Raw genomic sequence first — 15,382 nt, 5'->3', positions numbered from 1 at the left:
CAATTTCAAGTGGGAAGAGACAGGCCGAGTCTCTGACCAGGGAAATGGACAGCTGAGAGCTTGTCAGCAGGGGAAAACACCTACAATAGTGTAGACAGAAAAGCAGTGTAGCGAGAACACTGCGTCTGAGGTCATGTTATGTACAGATGGCTTGGTGGCCCCAGCGATACATGAGACCATATCACAGTGTCACACAAAATCATGGGCTTGTCACCTCTATTTCTTTGCATGTTGCTTAGAACTCAGAACTCTTTTATGACAAGTAGAAACCATGTCCTTGCTATCACAAAAGCCCGTTTTCTGCCATAGTCATGAATGAGTTCAAAGGATTTGGTAGGTTGGTTATAAAATAGTTTCTGCAGATACACCCTGTGTATGTATTGTCTCATGAAAACAGTGCAAATAGTGGTTTTCAGGTTGGGCACTGCTTGAGTCCTTGCCACAGTTGAATAAGACAGTTACTGCCCAGTCCATTGAAAAGTCCAGAATCACACCAAGTGCTCAGACATGGTGGTAGGTGGTCATCAGAAGGGGTGTCACAGACTGGGCATGGGGAGCCCAAAGCCCTTTTCACAACCCAGGTACCTGCAGCTGCTCTGTGAGGAGCAGATTTGATCATCAGATAAGTTTGGAAGATGGTGACCTTCTTCCCTTGAAAGCCACCACCCCCGTATACCTTTGTTAAACCCTGAATTTCTCAAAATCCATTTCTTAAGGAATCAATTTCCCCCCTCTTCTGAATAACCATAATCTTTCTGAGGAATAAACTGAAGAAATATTCTTCAGGGGGAAATGTCGGTTTTCACTGGTGTTTGGGGGCAGCTGCTCTACAACCCCAGGGGGTCTCTTGGGTAGGTTGACTGCATACTCCACAGCCCTTTGGTCACCCACCTGCAGGAGCAGCCCCAACAAACCCGGAAAGAAGCTTGTCATTTAAAATGTTTTTTTGGGGTGTGTGTGGAAAATGCATTAAGGGGAGAAGGTTTGCCTCCTTAAATATGGTATTCTAGGTCATTGGTAAATTAAGTTTCATTCTTGCACCTAAAATGAGTTTGTATTTCCCGAGGAGTATAGAGGACGGCGGACAGGTGACCGTGAAGTGTGCTATGGCAGGTAGAGCGAATTTGCATTTCCCTGGAGATTAGTGACGTCGAGCACCTTTTTAGGTACCTGTCGGTCATTTATAGGTCTCTTTTGGAGAAATGTCTATTCAGGTCTTCTGTCCACTTTTTAATGGAATTGTTTGTTTTACATGTGAGCTCTTCACTTGGAATTTGACCTGAATTTGCTTTTTTCACTTTTCTCAGGTATACGTCTATAACCCAACTGGATAAACTAATTATCAGTAACATGTTATAAATTGTGTTTCATAAACCCATGATAGATCATGGCACTTGATAGCCAACTTGCAGGCTCATATTCTCATTTTGTTGTTAGGAAAGAGACGCCCAAATATTGATCTGGAACTCTCTCCCAGGCAATCAAAGCAAAACTGGACATCTCTAACACTGGTTCCATGTCACGTTAAACCTGCAGGTGGACAAAATGGCCAGTCTTTACAACATCCAAGTGCGAACTGGCTGCTTCTGTAACACTGGGGCCTGCCAGAGGCACCTGGGGATAAGTGACGAGATGGTCAAGAAGCATCTTCAGGTTGGTACCAGACCCTGTGTCCTAAATGCTCGTCAGCAAGATCCAATGGTGGTACCTCCAACTACACTGGAGGCTGGCCACGTGTCTGGGGTGGCGGCTGCTTCATTTCTCTGCGCCCGCCCTGTGGATGTGCAGAGGAAAAGAGTTCAACAAAAATAGAAAAGTCTTCAAGATAGTATCTCTATGAAGTCATTTTTTACTTTGAGGGCAAACATATAAAGATGGAAGAGGGATTTTAACAGGGGGCGAGCTTATGTGGGAATATTCTTATCCATGCAGAGGGCCACTACCTAATTCAGTCCTACCAGAGTAAAATCTCCAAGGTAGTGTTAGCTTGTCGCTGGGCTAGGTGAGGAGAGGAACCCCTCCAGGGGGCATTCTGCATCTGTCAGAATCCCCTCCTTCCCTGTCTCCCTCCAGGCAGAGGTTTTTCACTTCAGGGTACAGCCTGTTTTGAACTATTTCATAAGAATAGTTTGAGTGGCAAACAGCCCTTATTTATTTTGGAATAGTTTTGTAACTTGAGTTTCTTTGGTTGCCACTAACTGTTGTATGTACTAGATCCCAACCAACCATGAACTGGGTTTTATTAAAAAGAGAGAGAGGGAAGCTCAGAACACAAACAAATGAAGTTCCGGGTATAATATTTGATCCTGTGGAATGCCCTGGCCGCCTCTGTGTGTGACTGACCTGGGCTCAGCACCGGGGGAGGAAGGTGTCCGGGACAGTGATCAACAGCAGCAGCCAGGCTTGGGGACCTCCTGCTTTTCTCTCCCCACCTCCCAGCAGGAGCTTTCATGCTGCCTTTGCTCTTTGTAGTGGCCTCAGGCTGGTCGTTCCTGGGGGCAAGCATCTCTTTCTTGGCCTCTTGTCAAAGGGCGGCTCTCAGGGGTGCAGGCCTCCCTTTGGTTCTGAGCGGTTACAGGAAGTGGCCAGCAGGTGTTTCTCCCACCTCGGCTCTGGGAAGACCAAAAGGTTGACCCCTCAGTGTTTCTAAAACTTTGGTCCGTCTTTGATACCTCTGTGAGTTGGCTCTGTGTGCAGCTATCAGTAAATACTTCTTTTAAACTCTTTTTTTTTTTTTTCTTTTTTTTTTTAAGGAGGGCGCGGCTCACAATGGCCCATGCGGGGATCCAACTGGCAACATTGGTGTTATCAGCACCACGCTTTAACCAACTGAGCTAACTGGCCCCCCCTCTTTTAAACTCTTGAATGACTCCTTGAGATTGGTGTTGACCCCAGTTTACATAAGCAAAGTGAGATCTAGAAAGTGAGCCCCTGTGCTTGTGAGCTATGTCTTTTTTTTTTTTTTTAAATTTATTGGGGTGACAATTGTTAGTAAAATTACATAGATTTCAGGTGTACAATTCTGTATTACATCATCTATAAATCCCATTGTGTGTTCACCATCTAGAGTCAGTTCTCCTTCCATCACCATGTATTTGATCCCCCTTACCCTCATCTCCCACCCCCCACCCCCTATGGAGCTATGTCTTAGGCACACCCCACATATTATCGCTGCAGTTCTATTTTCTGGGTCAATTTTGTTTCATAAAATGAAGAAAATTTGTTTTACAAATGTTTCCAATAGGCCCATGAGAAATGAGTCACTCTGGCTGATTTATTTCCCTTTTCTTCTAGGCTGGTCATGTCTGTGGAGATGACGTGGACCTCATAGATGGGCAGCCTACGGGATCGGTGAGGATTTCATTTGGATACATGTCTACACTTCAGGATGCCCAAGCCTTTCTCAGGTTCATCATAGCAACCCGACTGTGCCCGTCAAGTGGCCAGGCTATCCCTCAGGCTGCTCCCGGGGAGGCTGGAGCCCCACTGGCAGAGAGTGAGGCTCAGAACGCTGTGACTGCCACCGTGAGCAGATGTAGGCCCTCCTCTCAGGAAGATACTCGCACAGACTCCAGGGTTTGGAGTGACTTGCTCACAGCTATGGATGCTGTGGGTTTGTGCCCACCTGTGCTGGAGGCCAACAGGATGCAGCAGACGCCTTCAGAGAAAGCTACCGGCATCCTGAATGGAGGCGTTGGGCCACATGTCATCACCAACCTTTACCTCTACCCCATCAAATCCTGTGCTGCGTTTGAGGTAAGGGTTTTAATGGCAGCACAGACACTGCCTTTTGGTTTGTTTGTTTATTTTATGTTATTTTTTGACACAGTGAAAGAAAACGTACAGAAAGTGAAGAAAAGCATGCAGAAAATCCCACTCATATTCAGAGTATTGTGATTTAAGAAGAGCTATTCTCGTTCTGCCTTTCTTGGTTTGGGCTGACTTTCTAACATGGCTCTGTTTGTGGGGACCCCTGAGAGGACCCTGTTTCTGAGCGGTAAACACCTAGTTACTGTTAATGATGGATGTAACTTTCACTGAATGCATGGGTTGGCTCCCTGCTGACACATTTTCTATGCTTTTTTCATATGATTCTTAAAACAGTTGTACAAGGTACATGGTAATATCATCCCCATTTTATAGATATAGAGCCTGAGAGCTACTCAATTTAAGGTTTTTACCCAGGTTACCTGCTGATAAGTGATAGAACAAGAATTTGAACCCAGGTCTGCTGACTCCTTGGGTGCTCTTACGTGACTTGTTCTGCTCAGCCCTCCCCATGGAAGTAAACTACGTTATACCTTAAAATATGCTCGCCTGGTAATCGCCCAAGCTGGGAGGCTGGAGCGTCTTCCTTGGCTGGCCAGCCAGCCCTGACACCACCTGCTGTGGCCAACCTGAGGCTATCTTTCTATAATCAGTCTATCCCAAGTCCCAGTCAAATATCCCAGACTCCTAAACCTTTTGGATGACAGGCTCCCTGGCTCCTGGTTGGACATACCACGGTCAGGACTGTTTGTTACCTGCATTTCAGGGTGGTCCCATGGGAGCCTGTCCTCCAGTCTGAGGCCATAAACAAGCAAGTTCACCTCCACTTCCAAATGGAGGCAGGTGAGGTGTCCATGTTTCCCGTGTATATTAGGACTCTGTTTTCACAGATAGGTCATATTCCATAGGACAGCCACATTGCTTAGGTAGCATGGGCAGGAATTAGTGTCCCATTTTACAGATAAGGATACTGAGGCTCAGTAAGGTTTCATATTTTGCTAAAGGTCTTTCATCCATCTGCACATTCAAAAACTATATACTGAACACGTGTTACCTACCAGGCCAGAACCTGTTATACAATGATGAACAAAAGAGAAGGGAGGGCAGTGTTTCAGAGGCAAACAGCTACAAGACCAAATACTACCCAAGTGAATGGAATCACACTGCTGATAAGTGCCAAGAAGGCAAAAGGTGGGGTATGCTGGAGAGAATTCCGATGGGTGGCTGTCTTAGTCCATTTGGGCTGCTATAGCGAAGTACCACCAATTGGGTGGCTTATAAACAACAGAAATTATTTTTAACACTTCTAGAGGCTGGAAGTCCAAGATCAAGGCACTGGCAGATTGTGTCTAGTGAGGGCTCACTTTCTGTTTCATAGATGCTTGTCTTCCTGCTGTGTCCTCACATGGAGGTAGAGGCAAGGGAGCTCTCTGAGGTCTCTTTTATGAGAACATTAATCCCATTCATGAGGGCTCCACCCTCATGACCTACTAACCTCCCAAAGGTCCCACCTCCTAATAACCTCACACTGGAGGTTAGGATTTTAACATGAAATTTGGAGGACGCAAACATTTAGTCCATTGCAGTGGGATACTTAGATTATATTTGGAGGGTTAGGAAAGGCTTCTTGAGGAAGGGACATTTAATCTGAAGACCTGGGAGTCAGGCACACAGAGAGGGGGAAGAGCATTCCAGGCAGAGGGAACAGCATGTGAGGAGACCCTGAGGTGAGAAAGAGCCTGGTACATTGGAAAAACTGAAAGAAAGTCATGTGGCCAAAGAGTGGGGAGTGGGGAAGAGGCTGAGTGTTATGACATGTGGTAAGCAGGGACTAGATTACATAGCGCTACATCGTTTAGTGATTTTAGTCTAAGTGGAATTAGTCTAAGCTTAAAGGGGTTTCAGCAAGGGAGTTACTTGGTCTCATTTTTGTTTTAGAAAGCTCTTACCAGCTGCTGAGTAGAGACTGTCTTATGGGAGAGTGAGGGAGGAAACAGAGATCAGCTAGGAGACATGACAATAGTCCAGGCAAGAGATGATAGTAGATTATATTAAAGCCACAATTACTTGTTGGCAAGGGCCCCAGGGGCTATTCTAGACTTTGCAGGCTGTGCAGTCTCTGTTGTGACTAGTCAGCTCTGCCCGTTGTAGCATGAAAGCAGTCACAGACTATACATTACGAATGAGCACACATGTGGTTCAACAAAGCTCTATAAAAACAGTCAGTGGGTTGGATGTGGTCTGTGGGCCACAGTTTGCTGAAACCCTGGACTGAAGTGGCAGCTGAGGTGGAGAGAAATAAAAAATATCGAAATATTGTGTTAATAGCGTCAATGGGATGGAGGTGGGGTGTGAGGGTGAAGAAGGAGCATAGAAGGACTGGAGCTGCTGGGACTATAGCGATGTTGCTGATGAAGTGGAGAAGGCTGGGGGAGGGGCGGGCCTGAGGGAGAACTGGAGGTCAGCGTTGCACAGGGAAGTCCGAGGTGCCTGTGGATGTGTGAGTCTGACGCTCAGAGGGGAGGGCTGGGCTGGAGCGAGAGATGGGGAGACCTCAGCGTTTGGAGCTACTTGTCTGGGGAATGGGTGATATGAAACAGGGAGAGGGTGCGTAGAGAAGAAAGGGCCTCAACTGAGCCCCAAGTTGCCCTAATATTGGCCAGTTGGGGGAGAGGAGGAGCAGGCAGAGGAGACTGAGAGGAGCAGCTGTGGGAGAGGAGCGGTGTCAGTGTGCCCGGAAGTAGGTGGGAGGGTCAGGTGTCTACATGCTGCTGAGGAAGGAGAAGAGGCCATTGTCTCCGGCATCGTCTGACCGCTGGACCACGGTGCTACTGACGAATGGGAGTTGAGACCCGGATGCCAGCCTGAGTTGACCAGGATGAGGGCCTGACGCATGCTCTGGGGCCCAAGATCTTTGGCCAAATCACAGACATCAGAAGGGTCCACTAATACTTGTCTTAGCTGCTTCCCTCAGACCAGGAGAGGAGAATTGTGGGTATAGTAGCCCTCATCTCACTCAAGGCAGGGGCATCCCCTGTGTGAGTCCAGGAGGGGCCGCCTACAGATCCACAGTGCTGGACAGTTTTGAGGAGTACTGGTCAGGTATTTTTGGAATGTTCCTCCATTTGGGTTTGTCTGATGTCTTTCTCATGACTACAGTGGAGTTAAGGGAATCCCTCCTGCCCCCCCCAGGAGGACCACAGAGGTGAGGTGCTATTCTCATCATGTGGTATCAGGGTCTGTACTGTCAACATGACTTATCACTGTTGATGTAAACCTCAGGCACCAGGCTGAGCTAGTGTTTGCCAGCTTTCTTCACTGTAAAATCTCCTCTCCACCCCATTTCCATACGGCACTCTTTGGAAGCAAGTCACTAAGTGTAGCCCAAATTCAAAGGGCAGGGAGTTATGCTCCACCTTTTTGAGGGAGGAGCATCTGTGCGATTATTTTGGGATTCTTCTATATGAGAGAGTCTCTATATGAGACTTTCCTTATTTATTCATTCATTCATTCATTTTATTTATATCAGTATGAGCTCATGGATATTTATTTTATACTTTGGGTTATAATCAAATACTACATTATTATTATTATTATTATTATTCAAGTTGTTCTAGTTTTGGCCATCGGACACACTTTCAGTTGACTCCTGCATCCCTTTGACATTTTGCTTTTTGAGCACTTCCTTAGTTTTCTAGCAGTGCAAGGTGCCCCTGGCTTCTCATGTCTATTTCTTGCCCCATCCCTAGAATCAACTGTTTCTCCAAGGAGTTCTGGTTCTTTTTGTTGGAGAATGGCATCAGAATGTAAGATCTGAGCCCTGGATGTAATTTGTGTTTTAATTTTGTGGAAATGTGAAGAATTCAGGGAAACATGCACACTTAAAGTGGATCAACTCAGTGACCAGTGCAGTGTAGCCACAGGTTGTGCAAGAAATATGTCTGTAGGAGCAGGATCTGCCTGTTCCGGCATCACCGCTGTGCAGACATACGGAAAGCAGGAGTGAGGGAGACTGTGGGGAGGGGAGACGGGGGAGAAGGGGACTTACTTTTCACATACACCCTTGTTCTCTCTGAATGTTGTACCATGAACATGCATCACCCCCTTAAAAGAACAGGTTGAGGTGGAGAAAGGTTGAAAGTGGATCTGTAGGGTGAGTGGAAGATATCTAGGTCCAACACAGACTCCTTGGCATTGTTTTCTTGTTTTCCTTCCTTCTCTGCCTCCCTTCCTTCCTTCAAGAGTATGTGCTGCATTCCTCAAGTTCAGCTGTATTTGTGCAGCCACTGTGCAGTAATGTGAAGATCATTTCTGAGCAGCCCTGGCCTAAAATGTGCTTACCTTTTTGTTTAGGTGACCAGGTGGCCTGTAGGAAATCAAGGGCTGCTATACGACCGTAGCTGGATGGTTGTGAATCACAACGGCATTTGCCTGAGTCAGAAGCAAGAGCCCCGGCTCTGCCTGATCCAGCCCTTCATCGACCTACAGCAAAGGATCATGGTCATCAAAGCCACAGGTGTGAAAACTGGGTGCATTTTCACAATGTGGCTGTCAAGAGTAGCTTTTATACTCGTCTGAAAGCAAAATAATGGCTTTCCCAAATATTAAAATAACCCTAAAGTCAGTGAAATGATATCTAGAAGAGACAACAAAAAGTTTGTTCCGCTTGTTGTTATGGGAATTTTCTGGAAAGAGGTAAAGATCCGACGGTCGAATCAGAAAGGAAAGAGGTATCACTTTGAAATTATATGATATCCTTTTCACTTATATTCCTTTTGTTTCCTTCACTCATCGTAATATGTACTATAAACTTTACTTCTTCTATGCGGAGTTTTAGTATAAACTATCCAATGTGTATGGAAGTGTAGGCTAGCTCTGTCCAGTGGAACTTCTTGTCATGGTGGAAATGTTCGCTATTTACATTGTCCAGTTTGGTCGTTACCAGTCACATGTGGCCACTGAGCACTTGAAATGTGGCTAGTGGAACTCGGAAACTGAATTTTAAATTTTATTTAACTTTAATTAATTTAAATTTGCTACATGTCGTGAGTGGCTACAGTGATGTACAGCACAGGTGTAGAGAAGAACATAATACACAATTACAGCGCTGAATTTTAGCAAATCTTGGCATCTGGCCACATTTGCGTCAGATTCCCCCTCCCCCTTCCTCCTATCCACCTTCTTCTTCCCTGTCCTCTTCTTCCTCCTTCTCCCTTTAAGAAATGAAACAACATTGCAGATGTAGCTGAAATTCCCTGTGTACTCCTCCCTGGTCTCACTCCTCCTCCTCCCACACCCCACATACCATGTATCGAGTTTTCCATTTGTAGCTTTACTTTTGTGATACATCACATTTCCATACATTCACAATTATGTTTTTTGGCTGTGGATGTTCCGTTCTGTTCCAGTGGTTTAGTTTGCTTTGAACCAACAGGTCAGGGTTATTATTAGAGCTATAGAACAAGTCTTGATATCTGGTAGGGCACGTCCTGCCTCATTCTTCCACATGGCCTTGGCTATTCTTTCCCATTTCCCTGTGTGAATTTAACACACGCACAGTGTAGGCATTCCCACAATCAAGATACAAAACAGTTCCATCACCCCCGAAAACTCCTTCATGCTCTCCCTTTGTGGTCTCTCTGCCCCACACCCTTAACACCTGACAATCAGATCTGTTCTCTTTCACTACAGTTGTATTGTTTTGAGAATGTTATATAAATAGAATCATACAATATATGCTTTTTTGAGATTGGTTTCTTTCACTCGGCATGCTGCCTTTGAGATCCATCTAAGTTATTGCATGTGTCAGTAGTTCATTCCTTTTTATTGCTGAGTAGTGCTCTACTATATGGATATACCGGAATGTGTTTATCTATTTATCTGCTGATGGACATTTTGGTTGTTTCTAGTTTTGAGCAATTATAGATAGAGCTGCTATAAACATTCATGTTTAGGTTTTTGGGTGAACAGAAGTTTTCATTTCTCTCGAAAAAATACTTAGGAATGGATTGCTGGCTCATATGGTAAGTGTATGTTTACCTTTAAAAGAAACTGCCAAACCATTCTCTAGAATGACTGTACCATTTTGCTATTTTTCTATATACTTGCTGATTTTTTCTAACTACTAGTTCTGTTGATTACTGAGAGAGGAGTGTTGAAATTGTGGATTTATCTGTTTTTCCTAAAGTTGTTAGTTTTTGCTTCACTTAGTATTATTATGTCATCTTGTTCAGTTCTCTTTTTAAGTAATATCTGTCTTTATACATGGTAATTTTCTGTGTTTCTTTTTTGTGAAGTATGAAATTCTTTGTCTAATATTAATGTAGCCATTCAGCTCTCTTTTGATTAGTGTTTGCAGGGTATATTGTTTTCTACTCTTTTATTTATTTCTTCTAGCTTTATTGGTACTTATTTAACATACCATAAAACGTATCTATTTGAAGTAGTATACAGTTCAGTGGTTTTTTTGGTATATTCACAAGGTTGTACAACCATCACCACAGTCAATCTTACCCGAAAGGGAACCCTGAAAGGGAAATACCGTATCCATTAATAGTCACTCCCCATTTCTAACCTCATGCCCATGCCCTGGCAACCACTAATCTTCTTTTTTGTTTCTATGGATTTATCTATTCTGGATGTTTTATATAAATGGAATCATACAATAAGTAACTGGCTCTTTTCACTCAGCATAATGTTTTCAAGGGTCATTCATATTGTTGAATAATATTCCAATGAATGGACATACCATTTTTTTTAATCCTCTGTCAGTTGAAGGATATTTAGATTGTTTCTACTTTCTGGCTATTATGAATAATGCTGAATATTTGTGTACAAATTATCTTGGATATATACCGTAATTTGCCATGTATAATGTGCACTTTTTTGCCCAAATTTGTGAGGGAAAAATAAGGATGCGTGTTGTACATGGGTAGTATTAATTCCATATCTATATAAATGTTTTGAATTCTTTTATTTATGCTTATGAGTTAAAAGTGTAACTCTAGAAATCAATAATTATATCCATAAGCAAAATAATACTCTGGACTATGATAGTCGGTTTTGTTGAACTGAGGACGAACTTGTAACAATGAAGAGTTCTTGGCCTTCTATGATGCGTAAATATCATAAATTAGTTACTGGTACATAAGATTTCTTGTACCTTGTATCTGTTCTTGTGTTCTGTAATTATTTGTTACATAAAATTTCTTGTACCATAATATGTTAAAAAATAAATGCTAAAATTCCTTTATAATACAAAAAACAAGTACCTAAATGTAAACAAGTAAAAATTTGCATTAAAAAATTAAAACAAAAGATTTTTTTCCCTGGAGTTTGGGCCAAAAATGTGCATGCATTTATACATGCAAAATATGGTACCTAGGAGTGGATTTGCTAGGTCATGTGGGAACTCTATTTTTAACATTTCCAAAGTGGCTGCATCAACATTACATTACCACCAACAATGTATGAAGGTTTCAATTTCTCCACACCCTGTTCAACACTTGTTATTTTCTGTTATTGTTTTTGAATAGTCATCCTGGTGGGTGTGTAGTGGTACCTCAAGTGGCTTTGATTTGCATTTCCCTAACTGATGTTGGCTATCTTTTCATGTGTTTATCAGCCATTTGTGTATCTTCTTCAGAAAAACATCTATTCAAGTTCTTTGCTTATTTATTTTTGAATTATTGAGTTGTGGGAGTTCTTTATACATATAATCTTGATGCAAATCCCTGTTCAGATCTATGATTTTCAAATATTTTCTCCCATTTTGTGTGTTGTCTTTTCATCTTCTCCACAGCTCCATTTTACTTTTAATCTGCCTGTATCATTATATTTGAAGTGAGTGGCTTGTGTCCAGCCAATAGTTGGCTGATGCTGTTTTTTTTTTTTTATCCATTTGGACAATCGCTGTATTTCATTGGTGTGTCCCATTGGGATTTTGATTGCAAAATCACATATTCTGCAATTATATATTTGTAATGATATTTTGATTGTAATGTCATATATTCATTTCAGGAGAATTTATGTCATGTAATATTGAGTCTTTTACATGTAAATAGTATCTCTCTTCATTTAAGGCTTCTTTAATTACTCCAAAATTTTAATATTTTCCAGAAAATTTTTCACATTTTTTGGTTATATAATAGCTTATTGGAGCATATTGAATACTATTTTTTTCTATTAAATGTTTTAATTGGTTATTAATACCATATAGTAACACTACTGATTTTTGTATATCAATGTTATACACAGTACTTCTGAGTTCCTGTTAGTTTTATTAGTTGGTCTGAAGATTTTCTTGCATGTTCTATGTAAATAGGCACATCATCCTCTAACAATGATAGTTTATCGTCCTTTGTAATTTTTATTTCTTTTTTCTTTTTCTTACTTTTTTGGTTAGGCCTTCTCATATAATCTTGGAGCTGTGATGGAAGATATCCTTTTTTAGTACTGCTTTGAATTGAATGCTTCTAATGTCTCAAAAATAAGAATGATGTTTACTGTGGGTATGTGATTGATTTATCAGGCTAAAGTAGTTCTTTTCTTATTTAGCCAAAAGTTTTATGACTAATAGTCAATTCTTATTGAATGCTTTTTCTGCATCTGTTGGTTATCATATTTTACTTTTATTCGCGTGATGTCTTATATCAGTAGATTGTCTAGGACTGAGCAATTCTTGCACTCCTGGGGGAAGGGACCACTACTTGGCAATGATTTTTTGATACACTTGGTTTGCTGATATTTCGATACTAGCTTTGTAACTATTTTTATTAGTGAGATTGATATGTCACCTTCTTTTATTGTACTTTTTTTGTTCAAGTTCAGGTACCCGGGATATTAACATCCAAAAAGAGTTGAGTGGATTACTCCACTTTCTATTCCCTGAAGGATACAAATATATATCATGACTACGTAGGGTTTACTCCAGAATGTAAGGAAAGGAAGAGAGAAAAAACACTCAAATATCTTCTACTCTAAATTAACAGCACTTTTTGAGGTGGTGTGGTGTCTTCTACATGTATCAGCTATTCTGCTCACTTATGGGGGCTTCTAGCATTACGGGTGGTGTAAGAGTATCCTTTGGCAACGTATGACAGGACAAACTAAATAAACAATAAAACAAAGCATTAGAATATGGTTTTGTGTGTGGGACTTGTCATGTTCAGAGATTTTAGGCATCTTGAGTCCAGAGGTCAGGCTCTTTTATTTCTCTGTATCTCTGAGCTGAGCACGTGGCAGTATGTATAGAATGAATTCAGTCCCCATGCGCTTTGTTGGGGGCCCCTTGCGTTCAATGCATGTAGGGACCGCAGATTTTGTTGACTTAATAAGAGGCCTGTGATAACCTTTATAAGGCATCTGAGGGCCATATTGATGATTTTATGTGACTTAATGCAGAATGATTTCTGCAGAGTCTCAGGTGAGGGTAGAAGGAGGCTGAGCACAGGCCTCCTGCCGGCTGCCCAAGTGTGCATTTGTACCCTGGCACTTTTCTCCATGCTGTCCCCCCGGCTGTGGTTACTTCCTCATGACCAGTGTTCCAAGCTCACTTTACTTCTCTCCCCGGTGGGTGCGTGCACACCCTTTCGACATGGCAGCATCTATAATCACTCAGTATGGCACCTGCCTTCTCCTACCGTCTGGAGCATTCTGGATTGGTTTCTCTGCTCGCATTACCCATGTGGGGAAAGGAGTGTGGAACTGGCCATGCATGTATCAGATGTGGACAAGCCCGGGACACAGTTCATGGAATATCTGTTAGACAGATTGTCACTGCTCTGTCTTTGTGGTGGTGAAGAGCCCGTTGTGTGGGGCACACGCCTGGGCAGCAGGCATGATCGGAAGCTTGTGAGTACGAGGGCACGTACCAGTTTGCTGTGCGTGGTGAAGCAGGCCCGGGATGAGCAGGAATGCAGATGTGCATAACTGAGGGACAGGCTGGGTCCTGCTGCCAGGCAGTGTGACTGGCACAGGTGGACCACACAGGAAGAGGTCCTATTTCTTTTCGCTACAGAGTAGGGGCTGCCACAAATCCTACCCAGGTGTCTTCGCTTCATGCCCTTTCCCTACACTTTGAGTGACTCATGAAGGATGAGAAGCAGTGCTGAGTAGCAGAGGGCCTCAGCAGTTCCAGCCTTTATGAAAGATCTTTCATTCCTTAATAGCATTGGCTCTGTTTCTTTTAGTTTCATTCACATATTTCACTCTAATTTTATTTAAAGAATGAATGCCACTTTAGCTGAGTGGTGAGTACATGGGTGTTAATTATTATTTTTAAACTGTTACATGCATATATTATATATTCCTTTATATGTGTGATGTGTATAATAATAATAATAATAATAATAATAATATAAGAATAGCTTCCCAACCCCACTTTTGGAGATAATGACGATTGGTGCAGGAATCGAATTTGATGCTGACTCCTAGAGGCTACTGGGTATTGATGCTATGCTGATACCTTTATAGAATGAGCCTCATACCGTGTTTCCCTGAAAATAAGACCTAGCCAGACAATTAGCTCTAAAGCGTCCTTTGGAGCAAAAATTAATATAAGACCCAGTCTTATTTTACTATAATATAAGATTGGATATAATATAATATAATATAATATAATATAATATAATATAATATAATATAATATGATATAATATAATACTGGGTCTTATGTTAATTTTTGCTCCAAAAGATGCATTAGAGCTGATTGTCCGGCTAGGTCTTATTTTCGGGGAAACACAATACCTGCCTGTCTATTTCTAAAGTAGTTTAGGTACCTTGGAGATCAATGACCTTGGAATGTGGAGTCATCCAGAGGTTGATAAAACTTTCAAAAGAATTTATAGTGTCCAGGGACGATGGATGTGACTGCCCCAGTGCAGGGTCTCCCACGGGAAAGCTGCTCAGTGCACACACTGTTGTACCGCTCATGCTGAAAAGAATCTCTGTGTAACAAACTGATTTCCAAGACCAAGCCACTTATTTGATTCAACCAATTTCCTGGGTCATTACAGTTCTTGTATATTTCATGATAATGGATTTTTACTTACATAGTTGTTATTTTTGCATGATGATAATTGTCTCTAACCTTTGCTCATCAGGCATGGACCCTATAGAGGTGCCTCTTGAAAATGGTGAGCAGGCTCCGATTTGCCAAAGCAAGGTCTGTGCAGACAGGTAAGACTGGGCAGCAGGTGCAAATCTCGGGTGCATCTGCAGGGTCACACCGAGAGGGCAGAGTCCTCTGCTCCCCATCCAGTCCGCTGCTGCTCCCCACTTGCTCCACTAGCACCTTGCTGTTCTTGCACACTCCCTCCTCAAGACTTTGCACTCACTGTTCCCTCTGCTTGGAATGCTGTTCCCCTATTTATACCTCTACAGGGCTCGCTCCCTCACCTCTGTCAGTATCACTTCTATTGGGTCTCTGCTGAAAAGCCCCCTTCTCAGAGGGGTCACCTGTCTGCTCACAGATATCAGCCCCTCCCTTTCTGCTTGCCTTGTTCACATTTATTGCTTTCCCCAACCTTTATCTTGAGTCTCTCCGGCTAGAACGCTAGAACGCAGACTTGAGAGGGCAGGACTCAGGATGCCTTGCTCCCTGCAGAGCCTGGCG

At 42.6% G+C, this 15,382-nt stretch overlaps 1 protein-coding gene across 1 annotated transcript in view; it reads left to right on the top strand.

Annotated features, from left to right (window-relative positions):
* Window positions 1-15,382, top strand: part of MOCOS (molybdenum cofactor sulfurase) — a 47,084-nt gene that overhangs the window by 17,325 nt on the left and 14,377 nt on the right. The window contains exons 7-10 of the mRNA XM_019740835.2: window positions 1,537-1,653; window positions 3,295-3,756; window positions 8,122-8,284; window positions 14,871-14,946. Coding sequence (XP_019596394.2) covers window positions 1,537-1,653; window positions 3,295-3,756; window positions 8,122-8,284; window positions 14,871-14,946 — 818 coding nt within the window. The remainder of the gene's footprint in view (window positions 1-1,536; window positions 1,654-3,294; window positions 3,757-8,121; window positions 8,285-14,870; window positions 14,947-15,382) is intronic.

This window comes from Rhinolophus sinicus, linkage group LG09, assembly GCF_036562045.2.
Source record: "Rhinolophus sinicus isolate RSC01 linkage group LG09, ASM3656204v1, whole genome shotgun sequence".
Taxonomy (NCBI): Eukaryota; Metazoa; Chordata; class Mammalia; order Chiroptera; family Rhinolophidae; genus Rhinolophus; species Rhinolophus sinicus.
Note: the sequence above shows the minus strand (reverse complement) of the source record. Positions and strands in the feature narration are given on the sequence as shown.